Source organism: Bos indicus, chromosome 11, assembly GCF_029378745.1.
Source record: "Bos indicus isolate NIAB-ARS_2022 breed Sahiwal x Tharparkar chromosome 11, NIAB-ARS_B.indTharparkar_mat_pri_1.0, whole genome shotgun sequence".
NCBI classification, from domain to species: Eukaryota; Metazoa; Chordata; class Mammalia; order Artiodactyla; family Bovidae; genus Bos; species Bos indicus.
Genome location: NC_091770.1, coordinates 12,922,782 through 12,938,076, shown reverse-complemented (window position 1 = coordinate 12,938,076; position 15,295 = coordinate 12,922,782). Strand labels below are relative to the sequence as shown.

Sequence of the window (15,295 nt, the reverse complement as noted above, 5' to 3'; positions counted from 1 at the left end):
CTGATTAAACCTAAGCTGACATCCAGTAGACTTTGCATCCATTGGTTACAGCCCTTTCCTCCAAGATGCCAGAGAAAGCCTGCTCTCTCCTCTGCATGTTAATCCCTCTCCCGTCTCGGTCCCTCTCCCGTCTCAGGCCCCCTCTCCCTTAGTGCCTCTCAGAACAGCCTTATCCTTCTCCAACTGCATTGCCATCTCTACCTCTTCCTCCTCTCTCTTTTTCTATTTCGGTTGATATTCAACAGTTTTTTGTTTTTTTTTTTTAACTCTTTAAAAATTGAAGAGCAATGCCTATCGTAGTCACCTACTCAGATCTTAAGTATGTAGCCTGATAATCTTTGACATTTCTGCAACTATCTACTGAGCTTCAAATTCCCACAGGGTATTTGGAGTCTTCAGTTGGTTTCCCTGTTTCTTTCTCTATCTTGGTGGTGACGTTGTCTTCCGTCCCCTTGACTCGCTGCCCTTCCTGTCTCTTCCCCTCATCTCTCCTGTTGTTGGTTGGAAGTGAGGCTGACACAGAAAGGTTGGCCCAGGCCCTGGAGTGCTCTGCCGGAGGGTGTGGATGGGTGGGGGTGTTGGCAGAGACTCTGACTCACCCCTGTCCGCAGACTGCTTCACGACACTGATGCTGGCCACCTGAGCTTCGTGGAGGAGGTATTTGAGAACCAGACCCGGCTCCCTGGAGGCCAGTGGATCTACATGAGTGACAACTACACGGATGTGGTAAGGGGGTGCTCTGGGGGCAAGTGGGCTCTGCTTTCCCAGGGTCCTGGGCATTTAGGCCCAGGAAGGGCCTGTGACTGAGAGAAGAACGTTCTCCCCTGCTCCCACAGCCCCAGCACCCATGCTTGGGCTTTCACAGGGCCAGTGAGAGGTCTGGCAAGGGTCGGACACGGACCCCAAGTGACACCTGGGGCTTTGAGAGTGTGCAGCGTCAGGTTGCATCTTCTCATCTCCCCATCCGTCTCTTCTCACGCTTGCCTGACCCGTGTCACTCTAGAACGGGGAGAAGGTGCTTCCCAAGGATGACATCGAGTGCCCGCTGGGCTGGAAGTGGGAAGATGAAGAGTGGTCCACGGACCTGAATCGGGCTGTCGATGAACAAGGTGGGCGGCGTGTGGAGCCCCCTGAGCACCCAGCAGTCTTGTGAGGCATGTTGGTGGGGACAACTAGAGGCAGAGCCCTTGGACTTGGGGTACTGGCCTTCACTGGGCTAGTTCATCTGGGGGACCTCCTGGGGAGTCCTTACTTCAAACTACAAATCGGGAATCGGTGGCCACTTGAAAGTCTGTGAATGTCCTCCAAATGCTGAGTGGGAGATGGCCAGGCCATAAACGATGGGCGCCTCTCCCCCAGGCTGGGAGTACAGCATCACCATCCCGCCGGACCGGAAGCCGAGGCACTGGGTCCCTGCCGAGAAGATGTACTACACACACCGGCGGCGGCGCTGGGTCCGTCTGCGCCGGAGGGACCTCAGCCAGATGGAGGCGTTGAAGCGGGTGAGCCCGGGGGTGGAGGTGGGCAGAGGTGAGGCCCTGGGCAGGGGAGGCCAGCTGGGCACAGTGCACACCTCTGTGCACACACGCACGCAGGGGGCGTGTGCAAGACAAGCACTCGAGATGCTCGAAGATCACGTGTCGCTCACACAGGTGCTCATGGACAGAAAGCACCCAAACGCCCACGACTATGCGTGGGGATGTGTTCAGCATCCCCTGGAAGGGGTGAAGGTGTGCCTCGGGCGTGTCTGTGGCTGGGTGGCCTTGGGGCAGAGTCTGAGATAGGAGCTTGGCTACCTGCAGTTTGTTGAGGCAGAGCTCTCGGGTGCCAAGAGCAAGACTGTGGTCCCAGGCAAGACGGTTTTGACTTGAACTGTGGCTCAGAAAGGGGCTCAACCTGGAGCACCACAGCGCTCTCCTCACCTGGAGGCAAGGGGGCTGGGTTTGTACCACCTTAGCCATCAGTCACTGACTGGGGTTGCTGGGGTGGGCTAGCTGCATACCCTCCCCAGGAAGCCTGTTCCCTCCAGCATGGCCAATTCCGCGGAGAAGGGGCCTGCTGCGGATGAGGGTGCTGCTAGTCAAAGAGCCTGGGTGGGCTCAGTCAGCATTTACCAGAGGGCATATTCAAGTGTGAGCACTCCTGCCCACAGCCATGCCCAGATACCCCAGGATGCAGACAGGTGCAGAGCGAGCTTGTGTGAGCACACACCTGCCTGCACCTGCTTCCGGGGTCACCCAGACGCTCGCGTTCTGCGTGCCTGCCTCCCCGGAACCCTCTTGGCCTGTGTCCTTCCTTTCCAGGCACACGTTGGAATTTTGGCTCGAGAACTAGGCCTCCCCTCCAGTCCAGGAATAGCCTTTGGCATGACCCAAGTCCCTTCTCTCTTTGGTTACAGAGACTCTAGAGAGGAAGGTCACTGGGTCCCAGGAGAGGCCAGGCTTTTGGGCTGTTCCTGGTGTCATGAACCAGACAGACGCCACTGTGCCCATGAGGGCACCCAGGGGACAGAGGCGAAGTCTTGCCAGGCGCTGTGCCTCGCCTGCCCCCTCACCACCGGCATCGCCCTGCAGAGGGACACAGCCAGCCTTGGGACTGGCGCTGAGCTCATGGCCCTGAGGATCATCTCAGGTCATGAGATGGTGGGAAGGGGCTTCTGGGACTCCCTCCAAGATGGGAAAGGGCCCCCTTGGAGGAAGTCTGGGGGGTCTCTCCGCACTGTTGTAGGTCTCACCTCATGGAGAAACAACCTATGTCTGGGAAATGAGCTATTCATTTTGCCTCCGAATTGCAGATCCATTTCCTTTTTTATAAGTCGGAATATGAAGAAGAAAAAGGAAATTACAAGGAAACCTTGGGTTCACGAAATCCACCTAGAATCCAAATAAACAAACAAACCAAAAGCCCAGTGTTTTCATCACTGCTCAGTCTACCTTCCTTTCTTGGCTCCTTGGATCTCCCCACAGCCCAGGGAGCCTCTGATTTCCTGACCTGGGACTCTTGTCATTGCAGAAACCGCTCAGAAGCCCCTCCTCCAGGGGTCCCTCCCAGGTTTTCCTACCTGCAGGGTGATGATGCAGGGTGTGCGTGTGGGGAGTCCCGGAGGGCAAGAAGGGCACAGCTGGAGCCCAGCCCGGGACTCCCTGCCAGCCAACCTGCCAAGCAGCCCCTGAGTCTGGCCTGTTCTCCCATGCAGCACAGGCAGGCGGAGGCAGAGGGCGAGGGCTGGGAGTACGCCTCGCTCTTCGGCTGGAAGTTCCATCTGGAGTACCGCAAGACAGACGCCTTTCGTCGTCGCCGCTGGCGCCGCCGCATGGAGCCCTTGGAGAAGACAGGGCCTGCGGCTGTGTTTGCCCTTGAGGGGGCCCTGGTATGTGGCCATGCCTTTCTGGGGTCGACTGGGTGCAACATGTTTTTCCAGGGCTGCTTAGGGCTGACGAAGGTGAGGTGCAGGGGGCCCCGGGATGGGACTGTGAATTTGGTCCCCTGGGGTTGCATGTGGGGATATGGACACCACTCTGGGTATTCTCCTGAAACAGAATAGCTTGTTTCTTGGCACCAGAAGACCCACTACTACTTTGGCAATTGAGATGGGAGCAGGGAGAGGGCCTGGACTTCTGGTGCTCTGACCTGTGACTGAGGCCAAGGGACCTGTCTCCTCTGAAGAGGCTAGCTGGCCTGGGGATGGGCCTGGGAGGCTTTGGCCCGGCCCAGGGGAGTAGCCAGAGGGGTTCAGAGACCCTGAATGTCCTCGGGTGGACTTGGATCCTCCTGAGGCAGAGGCTATCTCGTGGGCGTCCCGAGAATCTGGGGAGAGAGGTGCCTTAGAGACCCCTTCCCAGAGCTAGTGGAGTGAGGGTCAGATCAAAGTTATCCAGGGTCTGGATGATGTGTTCCACAGAAAAGATGTGTTCACGCTTCCTGGACGGACCACATGGGGACATTTGGGACCAGGGGATAGCCTGTCCCCTGCTCTGTTGGTCTGGGGATTTCCAGAGTTGGGGGTGAGATGCCCATGAGGAGATGTCACCTCTGAAATCCAGATAGGACAGCCTTCCCCCTGGGTGGGGGACAGGCCTTTGCGCTGTGACCCATGGGAGTAGGTCTCACCAGCTTTACTGGCTAATAGAATCTGAGTGTGTCTTCATGAGCCCACTGTGTGTGTATTTGAGTACATATAAGTGTTTGGTCTGGGTGAGGAGCAGTGGGTCTTAGCCCTCAGCCAGGAAGTACAGTGGGGAGGGCCCCCCGACCTGATGGGATGGCTACAGAAAAAGGAGTGGAAGCTGGCAGTGGCCCTGAGGGGGCCTGGGCAGGGCCTGGAAGCTCGGCCACTCCCAGGACCTACGGGGGGCCATGTCCAGGGGTGACGGTATGGGAGATGGAACCCCCTTGGGGCCAGGTGATGTCAGAGGCTCTGGAGGGAGCCCCTCCCGGTCTGGGGGCCAAGTGGTAGGGAGGCTGAAGGAGGGGGCGGAGCTCTGGGCTCTCTGGGCCCCTGAGCTGGTGCTCAGGCTGGTACGGTGCCCGAGGGCAGGGGGTTGGAACTGCCACCCAGGCTGGAGCAGCCGCGGCCGGGGATCTCTTTGTCCTGTTGGAAGGGGCCTGGCTCGGGCACAGGGCAGGGCGTGGGGGAGCTTGTGTGGCTTCCACTGAGGGGCAGGGAGTAAAGACCTTGGCAGACCTCAGAGGCAGGGCCAGGTCTGAGGGTGCTGCCCCCTAAGGGGACAGGGCTTGTTTTCATCAGATAGAAATGCAACCGAAGTGGGCTGAAGAGAGGAAAAGAGCTTAAGGCTCAGATGGCTGGGAATCTGATTCACCACGAGGTGAATCAGGCATCAGGCCTGGCAGGAGCCAGGGGCTCACACAGTGTCCCTGGGACTCTGTGTTTCTGACTCGCTCCGCGGCCTTGGCCCCATTCTCACACTGGCTTATTCCATGTGGTGGCAAAGATGGTGCCCATGACGGAGGCTGCCACCGTCTTTACAGCCAGCAGAGCCCAGCTGGCCTTCTCTCTTTCCTCACAGCTGGAGACCCCAGGGGGGAGAGTGTACTTTCTCAGGGAGGCCAGGGCCATCTCGTGTGCGACTGACCAGCTCTCCTGGGCCCTGTGCCCATGCCAGTGCCTGAGCCCGAGGGCGAGGAACGGAATGTTCTGATTGACTGTCTTGGGTCACGCTCCCCTTTTCTTTGTGGTTGACAGCCCCACCAGGTTGGGGAGAAGAGCATCTGAGAAGGAAACAAGACTCACTGGTGCTGGGCACAGAGTGCAGATGACCACGGCGCTCTTGAATAAGCAGTAGGGAGCGAGTGTGGACTGTCAAGGGGAGGAGGAGCGCCCTGGTCAGAGCTGGGATTTAGGGCCCTCATCAAGTAGCCATGGAGGATGGCAGGGGAGGGAGAGCCTTCCATCACGAGACCCCCAGGAGGCTTGGTTAGAGATCTGGGAGCAGGTGACCATCTGGGGTGGGAGCCAAGAGAGTGGAATGGACGGAGGTAGAGTGGCAAGGCTTGGGGAGGGAAGGGTCAATCGGGTGTCAGAGGCTCCGCCGGATGGGCAGTAGGGCCACTCCCCTCGCCAGGCTGTGGGGTGGGTGGGCCTGGGGCTGCGATGAGTTCACGGTTGGCCCTGGTGAGTGTGACACACACCGTGAAGTGCTGTGTGAGGAAGATGGATCTGGCGGCTGCCTGCCAGGCGGCCCCAGGGCAGGGAGACCGGGTGTGTGGGGGGCTGAGCGTCAGCTGCGAGGGGAGGGAGGGGGCTGGGAGGAGAGAGGGCGCCAGGCCAGAGGTGGCCCCGAGACACGTGGAGGAAAGCGTGGACGGCTCCGGGGCTGGCGGGGATTGAGGGGAAGAAGGCGAGCGAGGCTGGGGGACCCACTGCCAAGCTTTCATGGCTCGGTGACTGGGAGAGTGAAGGCGGGCATTTCCCAGAACTGAGAAACGAATCCGTTTACTCTTTACGTGGGAGAAAATGTGAGGGAGCCCTGAAATCAAATGTCAAGTCAAATGGGAAGGTGACTGGTAGTGATGCAGATGTGAGCCGCCTGTGATCTGTGGAAGAAATCAGGGCAGTGAAGCCTGGAGTCCTGGGGGAGCTTTGCTGATATAGGGAGCCAGAGGCGGACAGTGGTCAGAGTGGCTGGATCTGTGAAGACTGGAGGACACAGTCTTTAGGTGTGACCAGCATTTGGACAGGGCCACAGGCCCATTGGATAGGAACTGACTAGATCACTCTACTTGAGCCAAAGACCACCCCTCATCAGCATGAGAGCACACACACAGATGCGTGCACACACACACACACACACACACACACTCACACACACACACTGTCCTTCCATGGTCACGTTTACCTGCCTCCTGCCAGGACCAAGGACAGCCTGGGTGCCCATTCCCGAGTCTGCTGTGCTTCATCCCGGGGAGAACTGATGCTCTAGCATCAGGGCAGACGGTTGGGTTTTCTGGACGTCAGGACCAATCTAATTGTTCCAGGTACTGGCCTTTGCCCACTGGTCACTGATGCCTGCTGATTCCCTTGGCAGGAGTGTGGAAGTGGGTGGGTGAGGCTTCTGAATGGCACCGGTTTGGTTTGAATGTTGCTTCCTCTGCTTCCACTAAGGATAGGTTACTTGTCTCTTTAGCAACTCTGTTACCTTATGAAAATTACTACATCCATGGGTCCTTGTAAGGAATGAAGACATAACCCATGTAAAGAAGTGATTCTGTTTTAATTGAACTTAGGATCTATCTAGGGATCTTGTTAAAATGCACACTTTTGATCTGATGTCTGAGTGGGGCTTGAGAGTCTTCATTTCTAACAGGCCTCCAGGGATGCTGACATTGCTGATCTCAGGACTGTCTTTGAGTAGCCAGGATGTCAGCTGCATAGAACATCCTGAAGATGAGGGAGGCAGTCATATCGGCCCCCTACTTGAATGAATGCCCCTCTGGGGGAGGGGGGCTGTCTCTTCCGGGCTGAAGGTGTGTGGCCAGGGTCCTAGAGAGGGAGGCAGGGAAAGGTGACATGTCCTCTCTGTTTCTTTGTGGGAGAAGGTGATCTTTTCTTCTAGTGATCCGTCTGATGGACCTGGCTCATGGGAGACCCCAGTCTGATTAGGAGGAGGGATATTTACATCTGAATGCAAATAAGCCCAACACAATCTGCATCTTTGAAGTACAGACTGAGAGTCATTCCAGAGTGACGGCATCTAATGGGGGAGCTTCTTGGAGGAGGCCCTGGGGAGGCAGAGCTTGGAGGAACCCAGGACTGTGGGTGGTGGCCAGGTAGCCTTGCTGGTAATCTGACATTTCTAGATGTCTGGGCCCAAGGGCCAGGCCTATGGCGCCCCCTTGCCTCCTACTGCCCGTCCCCTGGCCCATGAGTCCACCAGCAGGCCGGGCCTCACTTGCCAGCTCCCCTCCTGAAGACGTCTCGCTGGAAGGCAGGCCCTGTCTGCTCATTAGCACGGGCAGCCTTTCCCTGAAACCTTCTGCCGGGGCCAAGCCTGGCTCCCTCTGCGGAGCGGGAGGCCCTGGCTCTGTCTGCTAATCGTCTGCTGTCTCCATCGCGAGCATTATTTTATTTTCGTATTATTCTTTTTCCAGCTAATATCCTGGCATTCCCAAAGACACCGGGTTTCATAATCTTCCTGGCGTTCCCAGGGAGCTGGGAAGCAGAGTACAAAGCTGCTATTATAGCGTGTTCCATCCAGCCTCCCTCTCCTCGCCCCACACCCCTCACTGCCGCCGCCACCGCCACCGCCGGCTCCGACCCAGTCACCCCCTCCCGACGCCACCGGCCTCTCTGAGAACCCTGGTGACGGCTGCTGGGGATGAGCTCACAGAATCCATCCTGTGGCCCTTGCCCTGTGCCTGCCCTCCTTGCGCGAGGATTTTTCCAGAGCCCCGTCTCTGCGCTCGGCCTGCAGAGTCTGGAAGGGTTTTCTGAGATGCCTGAGCCTGGGCAGGGAGAGGAGGAGATGCAGATTCGGCCAGTGTACTCCTCACCCAGGAGATTTTTAGAGCTGGAAGGAACTCTCCATCTGGGTGCTTGACATTGGGTGCAGAGCTGTGAGTGTGCATGTGTGATCTGTGTGCATGTGTGTGTAAGCCTGTGTGTGGTGTGTATGGATGTATATGGTGTGTGCAGTGTGTGTCTGTGTTGGGTAAGGGTGAGGCCTATGATTTTCTTCAGTTCTCAAGAAAAGCTAGGGTCTCAAATAGAGTAAGAATTACTAAAATCTCTTTTGCCTTGTGCCAAAGACCAGGTTGAGAGCTATATGTTCATTGTCTCATTTCATCCTCACAGTGACCCCAGAAGGCTGGATTTTATGATTATACCCATTTTATAGTTGGGGAGACGGAGTTTCTGGAACTACGCTAATAGCCAGGTGTGGCTATTTAAATTTACATTTAAAGTGATTAAAATAAGAAAATTCAGCTCGCCAGTCACACTGGCCACATTTCAAGAACTGAACTGCCATGCCTGGCTAGTGGCTACCATTGGACAGTATAGAACAGTTCTGTCTTTATGGAAAGTTCTGTTGGACAGCGCAGCTCTAGAACTCTGAGCCCTAATGTGATCCCAGAAGAAACGGGCCTGAGAAGGCGTTTGCCCTGCAGCACGGCATGGTCAGTTCTAGAACCAAGGCCAGGCTTCTCAGGTTCATCTCCCCACTGCTGTTAGGGCATGAAGTCCTCCCTCACAGAGGACCCTTGAGTGGGGTCCCAGGGAGCTTCCTGGGCAGGGTGCAGCCCCCTCCTCATCTTGTAGCCAGGCAGCGTGCCCTCTCTGGGCAGTTGGAAACACTGACTCCAGCCATGAAGCCTCCAATTGGTTGGCAGGGCCGTCTCTATGGGTCCTGACCTGAAGTGCGGAGGATCCATAGAGACAGGAATCCCCAGCACCAGTCAGGGGCAGAGAAGGGCAGCTGGGGAGTTGGAAATGCTAGGAAGGGGGTCAGGGAGAGGTTGGTGCCAGAGAGGAGTAATTTGGGGTTTGAACTGGCTGAAAAGGAGGTCAGATGTGGGTGGGGAGGGCAAGGCCCATCTCTGGACCTGGATGAAATCTGGTGTTATGTGCAGGGCACCTAGGCATACTTCCTAGAGTGGGTACTTTGAGGGCAGCTCCCGGGAGATGAGAGGCCTTGGCCTTATTAAGTGGCCAAGGCCCCTGGCTGGGTGTGTGGGCCATTGGAAGGTGGCTCTGTGTCTCTTGAATGTCCTTGTGGAGCACTTGTCACACCTGGTATTGTGCTGTGGGGAGAGTTGAGGGCTGCTAACTCCCTGCATAGAAGGACCACCTGCATGAATCCTCTAAATATGCAGACTTCGGATCTATCTTGCTCAAGAGCTGGATGCTGAAGCCTGAGTGTGTCTGTTGAAACGTGTGTGTCCATGGACCTGAGACAGAATGTCAGCACAGAGGCAAGCCTGGACCGGGTGTTCCAGTGGGGTGAATGTGACAGGCGTCCCCATGTGTGCCATTATACATGCATGAGGGTCTGCGTCCACAGTTGCTAGGGCGACCTTATAATTTATCATCTGGTCTGCATGCATGCTAAGTCGCTGCAGTCGTATCCGACTCTTTGCGACCCTGTGGACTGTAGCCCGCCAGGCTCCTCTGTCCATGGGGATTCTCCAGGCAAGAATACTGGAGTGGGTTGCTATGCCCTCCTCCCGGGGATCTTCCCTACCCAGGGATTGAACCTGTATCTCTTATATCTCCTGTATTGGCAGGAGGTTCTTTACCACTAGCGCCACCTGGAAGCCCATTGTCTGGTCTAGAGACTTAAAATTCATGCTGGAAAACAGGCTAAGCTCGGACCATTCCAGGCCAACCAGGATGTACAGTTGTCCTGACTACAGAGGCACTCTGGCATGGCCTGAAACCCATTTGAGTGTGCTCTGCAGACTTCAGAGACCTGGAAAGCCTGGAGGGACACACACGTACACACAAACACAGACACTCGCGCCAGCCCACACGTGGCATTGTGGATTCTCCAGGTTTCCTAATTCCACTCTCAAGTTCCCGGGGGGCCGGCCAGTAGCTTTGTAAGGAGTTTCACAGCTGCTTTCAAGCCCTGGCTCCAGCTGTAAATTAAATGGGGTTGCACACTCGCCTGCTATTCCACTTAAGGTTGCAATCAGCCCTGATTGGGAAGGGAGGGCTGTGTGTTCCAGAGCTTCCTCTTTCACAGGGTTCTCCTCCTCTGGCCTGGCCTGTGGGCCTGTGTGGGGTTTCCCTGGAAGCTGGGGCCAGGCAGCCAGGGCAGGGACGCGGGTGTGGACTCCCCAGGGCCTGACTTGGCACTTAGTCCCATCCTACCCAGATCCCTGCTCAGGTGCTGAGCTCTGATAGGAAAGCAGGAGCTGGGAAGAGCCCTGAGGGGGTCCCGGGAGATCCTGGGCTCTGCCAGCGGATTTCCCAGGCGACCTGGGGGAACACATGAATCTCCAGGCCTCAGCTTTCTCACTTAACTCACGGAGGTGCTAACAGCACAGCAAAAATAACCATCTCCCCTACAGAGCGGGCGCTGGCAAACGGCGGCCCGCGGCCCAGTCCGGCTCTCTGCCTCTTGGTATAGACGAGGCTGTGTTAGCGCGGCCACGCTCGTCCTTGTGCGCGTGGCCTGCGGCTGTCGTCCGGCCGCCACAGCCACTGGGTGGCTGCAGCAGAGCCCTCGGGCCCTGTGTGGACAAAGCTGAACTGTTCTAGAGCCCGCGCTGCGTGCCAGGCAGTGCCCTCTGCCCTGTTCGTGTGCCGTCTCAGTTAGGCCTCCTGACAATCCTAAGAGGTAGGTGTTTATCGGTGCTCCCATTTTACAGAGTAGCAAACTGAGGCACAGAGGAAACAAGCAACGATTCTTTTAGCGGTATTTCCTCAAGTAATAATTCTTTTTCACACCTGAACATTATGGAAAATCTTGCGGATAGTGGTGGGGTTGTACAGGGCTTAGAGCGCTCTTCTCTGTATCTCCATTTGTTGATTGCATGTCCCAGCAGAGCCCAGGTGAAGAAGAGATCCTGGCGGGTCACCTGAGGCCTGTCTGTTGTACAACTGGCTCTCTGGAAAAAACCTTCAGAGAACAAATCCAGCTCTATCTGCAGCATTTGCCGATATGGTGTAACTATCCGTGCCATGGCCAGTTTCAAGCTATCCATGTGAAGTCACAGACCGTGGGTATGGAGGAGACGGGCGCAGCTCACCGCCACACAGCGTTTATACAGTTTCCACATCACAGACACGCGAGATGGAAAGCGTGTCAGGAGCAGGTTCACAAAGGTCGTGGGGTAATTTGGAAGTGATGAGTTGGAGGATTTATTGCCTTTCTTTTAAAAATAATTTCTGAAGTTACACGTTCATATGATTTAATTTTTACAAATGGCTGTGTTTAACAAATGGCTTGCGAATGGCCGGAGATTTAATGATCTCCCCTGAGTCATGCCAGCCGGCTCCAGCTCCTGCTGCTCTCGAGGGTTTCCTGATCCTGTCTACTTAAAGCAAGAGATGGGGGCTCCCCATTGCAGCACGCTTCCTGTCGCTTTGGCTCCATCCTACGAGGGAACTGAGTCCTTCCCATAAGGTGGAGGTGGGGTGCGGCTGGCCCCTGAAGCCCATAATCTTGACTCTGCTGGAGCAGGGTCTCCCTGGGGGCCCCTGGAGCCACCTCGCAGGCTCCACCGTCTCCTGGCCGCCGTGAGCGTGGCTTCTGTGGTTCTGTCCCCCACTCACTGAGCCCTGCGGAGCCCTGCTGCTCAGCTTGTGTCTTTTTGCCGCATCCACCTTGACTCTGGCCCCTTCTGCTCCTCCCTGCCTCCACTTTCTAGATCCTGAACCAGACCTCTGGGCCCTGTGTGGGGGTGTGAGTGTTGTCAGAGGAAGGAGGCATGTGTGTGACAGCCCATGTGCAGAAAGACTTTCAGAAACACCAGTGGTCTGGTGCTTGGTCTTGGATCCCCTTTAGGTGGGTCAAGGAGTCCCCTTCCTAGGCTGCTTCTTTCCAGAGAACCTCCCTACCTCCTCCCGGTGTGGTGGCCGGGGTACCGGGACGTCCGCCTTCAGCAGAGGAGGTGGCTTGGCCACTGGCTCGGGGTGGGGGTGGCCTGAAGGAGCCGGGTATACCTGGGAAGGAGAGTTCCTCACCCTCCTGAGCTCAGGCACCTCCAGGGAGCCGAGGCCGCCAGCAGGGCAGCCGCGGGTTGGAGGCCGCCCAGTCCCTGGGTGAGCAGCAGGCTCCCTCCCACAGCTAGCCCCAAGACCGAGTGCGTGGCCACAGACCGCGTGGCTGCCAGCGCCAGCCTGGGAGTCACATCGGCATGAGCTATGGAGGCAGGAATGTGACTGTGGGAAACCCAATGCCCCGGGCCTGGCCTGGGGAAGAGTGTCAATGTAGAGTGGGGGTGAAGGTGGGTGGGTGGAAACCAGACCGTCAGCCGGCCCTGCAGCCTGGCTCTGCTCAGGGCTCTGTCTGAGTGAGAGCACAAGGAAGCCAGCCCTACTTCTCCCAACTCTGCCCTGCCCTGGCCTCACTCCTGTAGCCAAGTCTTCCCTGATCTTGGGGGTGGGGGTCAGGCCTTCAGCGTGCTGCTGTTCCTCCTGTTCAGCACCCTTCTTTCTTCTCCTCCTCCTGAAAGCCTTCCTGAACAGGGGGCCCACTCTGTTCCATTCCAAATGGCCCCTCCTGGGGGGTAAGTGAGCCTACATCCCGCTCTTTCTCGGGTGACATCTGACTCTGAGCTCCAGGAGGGTGTGAGGTGCTGTCTGATGCAGTTTCTTTCCCTTTTCCTGGGACTGTAGACCCGAGCGCTGTGCACATACCTTAGGGTGGGGATGCTGGTGATCCATGTGATAAATCTTCGCTGGATGCTTACTAAGTGCCAGACGCTGGGTTGGGTGCCGGGGGATGAAGAAATGTGCGTGCCTTACTTACACACGTGGACAGATGGATGCAGCAGAGATGTCTGGAGAATTTGGGCAGGGGCTGCTGAGGAAGGCAGGGCAGTAGTCAAGGAAGTGTCCAGGCCTCTGATGACTGAGCTGAGGAAAGAACTTGTTAGCTTGTCTGGAGGGCATTCCAGGTGGTGAGAACAGCCAGTGCAAAGGTCCTGCGGCAGGGGGATGGTGGTGGATTCCAGAGTTAAAGTCAGAGGACCGGGATTAAGGGGGGGAAGGTATTTCTTAGCGTGAGACTGGTGAGATGGAAGAGTTAAACTGGCACCACTGAATCTGATTATGTGCCAGGTACCTGTCCAGGGCCGTGGTACATTTCATTTAATTTCCACCAGTGGCTCTCAGCTGAGGACAATTTATATCCCACGCCCACCCCAGGGAACATTTGACAGTGTCTGCAGATGTTTTTGGTGGCTACAGTGGAGAGCTGGGGGCAGCTATGGGCATCTAATATGTAGCTTCCAGGGATGCTGGTAAACATCCAATGTACAGGACAGCCCCCATAACAAAGAGTTATGCAGCCCCAAGTGTCAGCAGTGCCAAGACTGGAAACCCCTGCATTTGCCTCAGTAGCCCATCGAGGTGAGTGTTACCACGATGGCCACTTCACGGTGAGGAATCAGTTTCAGGAACTGGATTTTCCAGTGGCATCCCCAGCTGCCTCCTCCGACCCATGTGGTGAGCTCCAGGCACATTCCCCCCACCTTCCCAGTGTGTGACGTGGAGCTCGATGCCCGGGGGCTGACAGCCTGATGTTCTCTATGTCGAGCTTCAGGGTCTGTAAAATGAATGAGTTGCCCTGATGGTCTGCTCTGCGCATGCTCACTGCAGTGTCAGGGAGCTGCAGGTTGCTCTCCCGCCACACGGCAGTTGCCTGTGTTTGCCGGCATTGAGGACAGAGCAATGACAATCCCTGTTGTAAGGTGGTAAGGTGTTGGCAGGATTCCGAGGTGAGGATGGATGCTGAGGGTGGCACCTTGGGTCATCTCCGCTGAACCTTCACTGGTCTTCGCTTCTCCTCTCTGCTGACACCATCGCTATCTCAGGGTGTCCATCCCTCAAATCAGTCTCCACCCAGAAATTTTCTTTAGCCCCAAATAATTCTCTCCAGAAAATATGAGATAGGAGAGGCACTCACAGAGACGGGGACTCAGGCCTGGATTTTATTCCTTGATCAGTAAATGTTTGCCGAGGGCTTCTCTGCTCCGGGCGTTGCAGCAGGCCCTGTGGACATGGCAGTGCCCTTGTGAGGTTTGCATTCTACAGCCCGGGGAGACAAGAAACAAAAATGTTCATATAGCAAACACGCAGGGTGGTGAGTGGTGTGAGGAAAAGGAAAGCTGAAGAGAGTAGAGGGCTGTTTTGTGGGGTTGGGGTGTGTGGGCTGGGTGTGCGGTGGTGTGGATGTGCGGTGGTGTGGATGTGAGCATGGCTTTTGACATTCGGACGGGGGTGGCCTCTCTGGGGAGCTGACATTTGATGTCTCCACAAGCAGCAGTACCTCTTTTCCAACTGGAATGTGGGAAAGACCTGGCACAAAGCACGTGTTTAATAAACACAAGCGGAATGTCAGAGGGGAGGGCAGGCGGGAGGGAGATGCTTCCCAGAAGTTCCCAAACCAGCTTTTCATGAGGCTGCATGGTTTGCTTTGAGAGAAATTCCCTGAACCTGAGCTGTGCACGTCCACACGTGAAAGCCGAAAGTACTCTTCCAAGTGGAAAAAGCGTGGCGCTGGATTATCTGTGTTAATGCACAGGTTGATCCCCTGACCTGGGCGATGGCTGGCCTTCATCATCAGCTCTCCCCAGAAAGGTGTGTGCTCATTCATTCATTCATTCACTCTTCCTCCAGTTACTCCTTGAGCACCGCTGTGGGTGAGGGTTCTGCTGGGTACACGGTGGGGAACTGCCCAGAGCTCTCTGTGAGAGGGGCAGAGAAGGAAAACAGAGATTTACAATGGAAGGTGGTATATGTAGTAAGGGAAAAATGTGGGGTTCTGTGGGAGCACCTAGGAGGTGCCCAACTCCCAGCAAGGTGACCTTGAAGGTGAGACTGGACATCTGAGGAGACAGGCAGGGAAAGAGTAGGGCAGAGCGAACACTGCAAGGGGCCTGGGGTGGGAAGGGGGCCCTGGGGGTGGTTTGCGTGTGGAGGCAGCAGGGCTCTGGGCCTATGGGAGTGAGTGTCCTGACTGCAGCGGACTCAGTGCAGAGGCTGCAGCCAGACTGGGAGGAGGGCTGGCCCCCACTCTGCTCCCAGGGTCTGAAGGGGATGTGTGAAGAGCCCAGGTGCCCCTGGGAGGGTCATGGGGCCGGAGGATATAAAGCCACTGGCTGCTGC

At 56.5% G+C, this 15,295-nt stretch overlaps 1 protein-coding gene across 22 annotated transcripts in view; it reads left to right on the top strand.

The window, feature by feature from the left end:
- DYSF (dysferlin) overlaps positions 1-15,295 on the top strand; it is a 222,320-nt gene that overhangs the window by 110,565 nt on the left and 96,460 nt on the right. For 15 of the 22 annotated variants that reach the window (XM_070798445.1, XM_070798453.1, XM_070798449.1 and 12 more), the window contains 4 exons: positions 612-726; positions 1,004-1,109; positions 1,360-1,502; positions 3,197-3,370. In XM_070798445.1, coding sequence (XP_070654546.1) covers positions 612-726; positions 1,004-1,109; positions 1,360-1,502; positions 3,197-3,370 — 538 coding nt within the window. Of the gene's footprint in view, positions 1-508; positions 527-611; positions 727-1,003; positions 1,110-1,359; positions 1,503-3,196; positions 3,371-15,295 lie in introns of all 22 variants that reach the window. The other 7 variants (XM_070798437.1, XM_070798443.1, XM_070798440.1 and 4 more) reach the window with 1 other exon arrangement.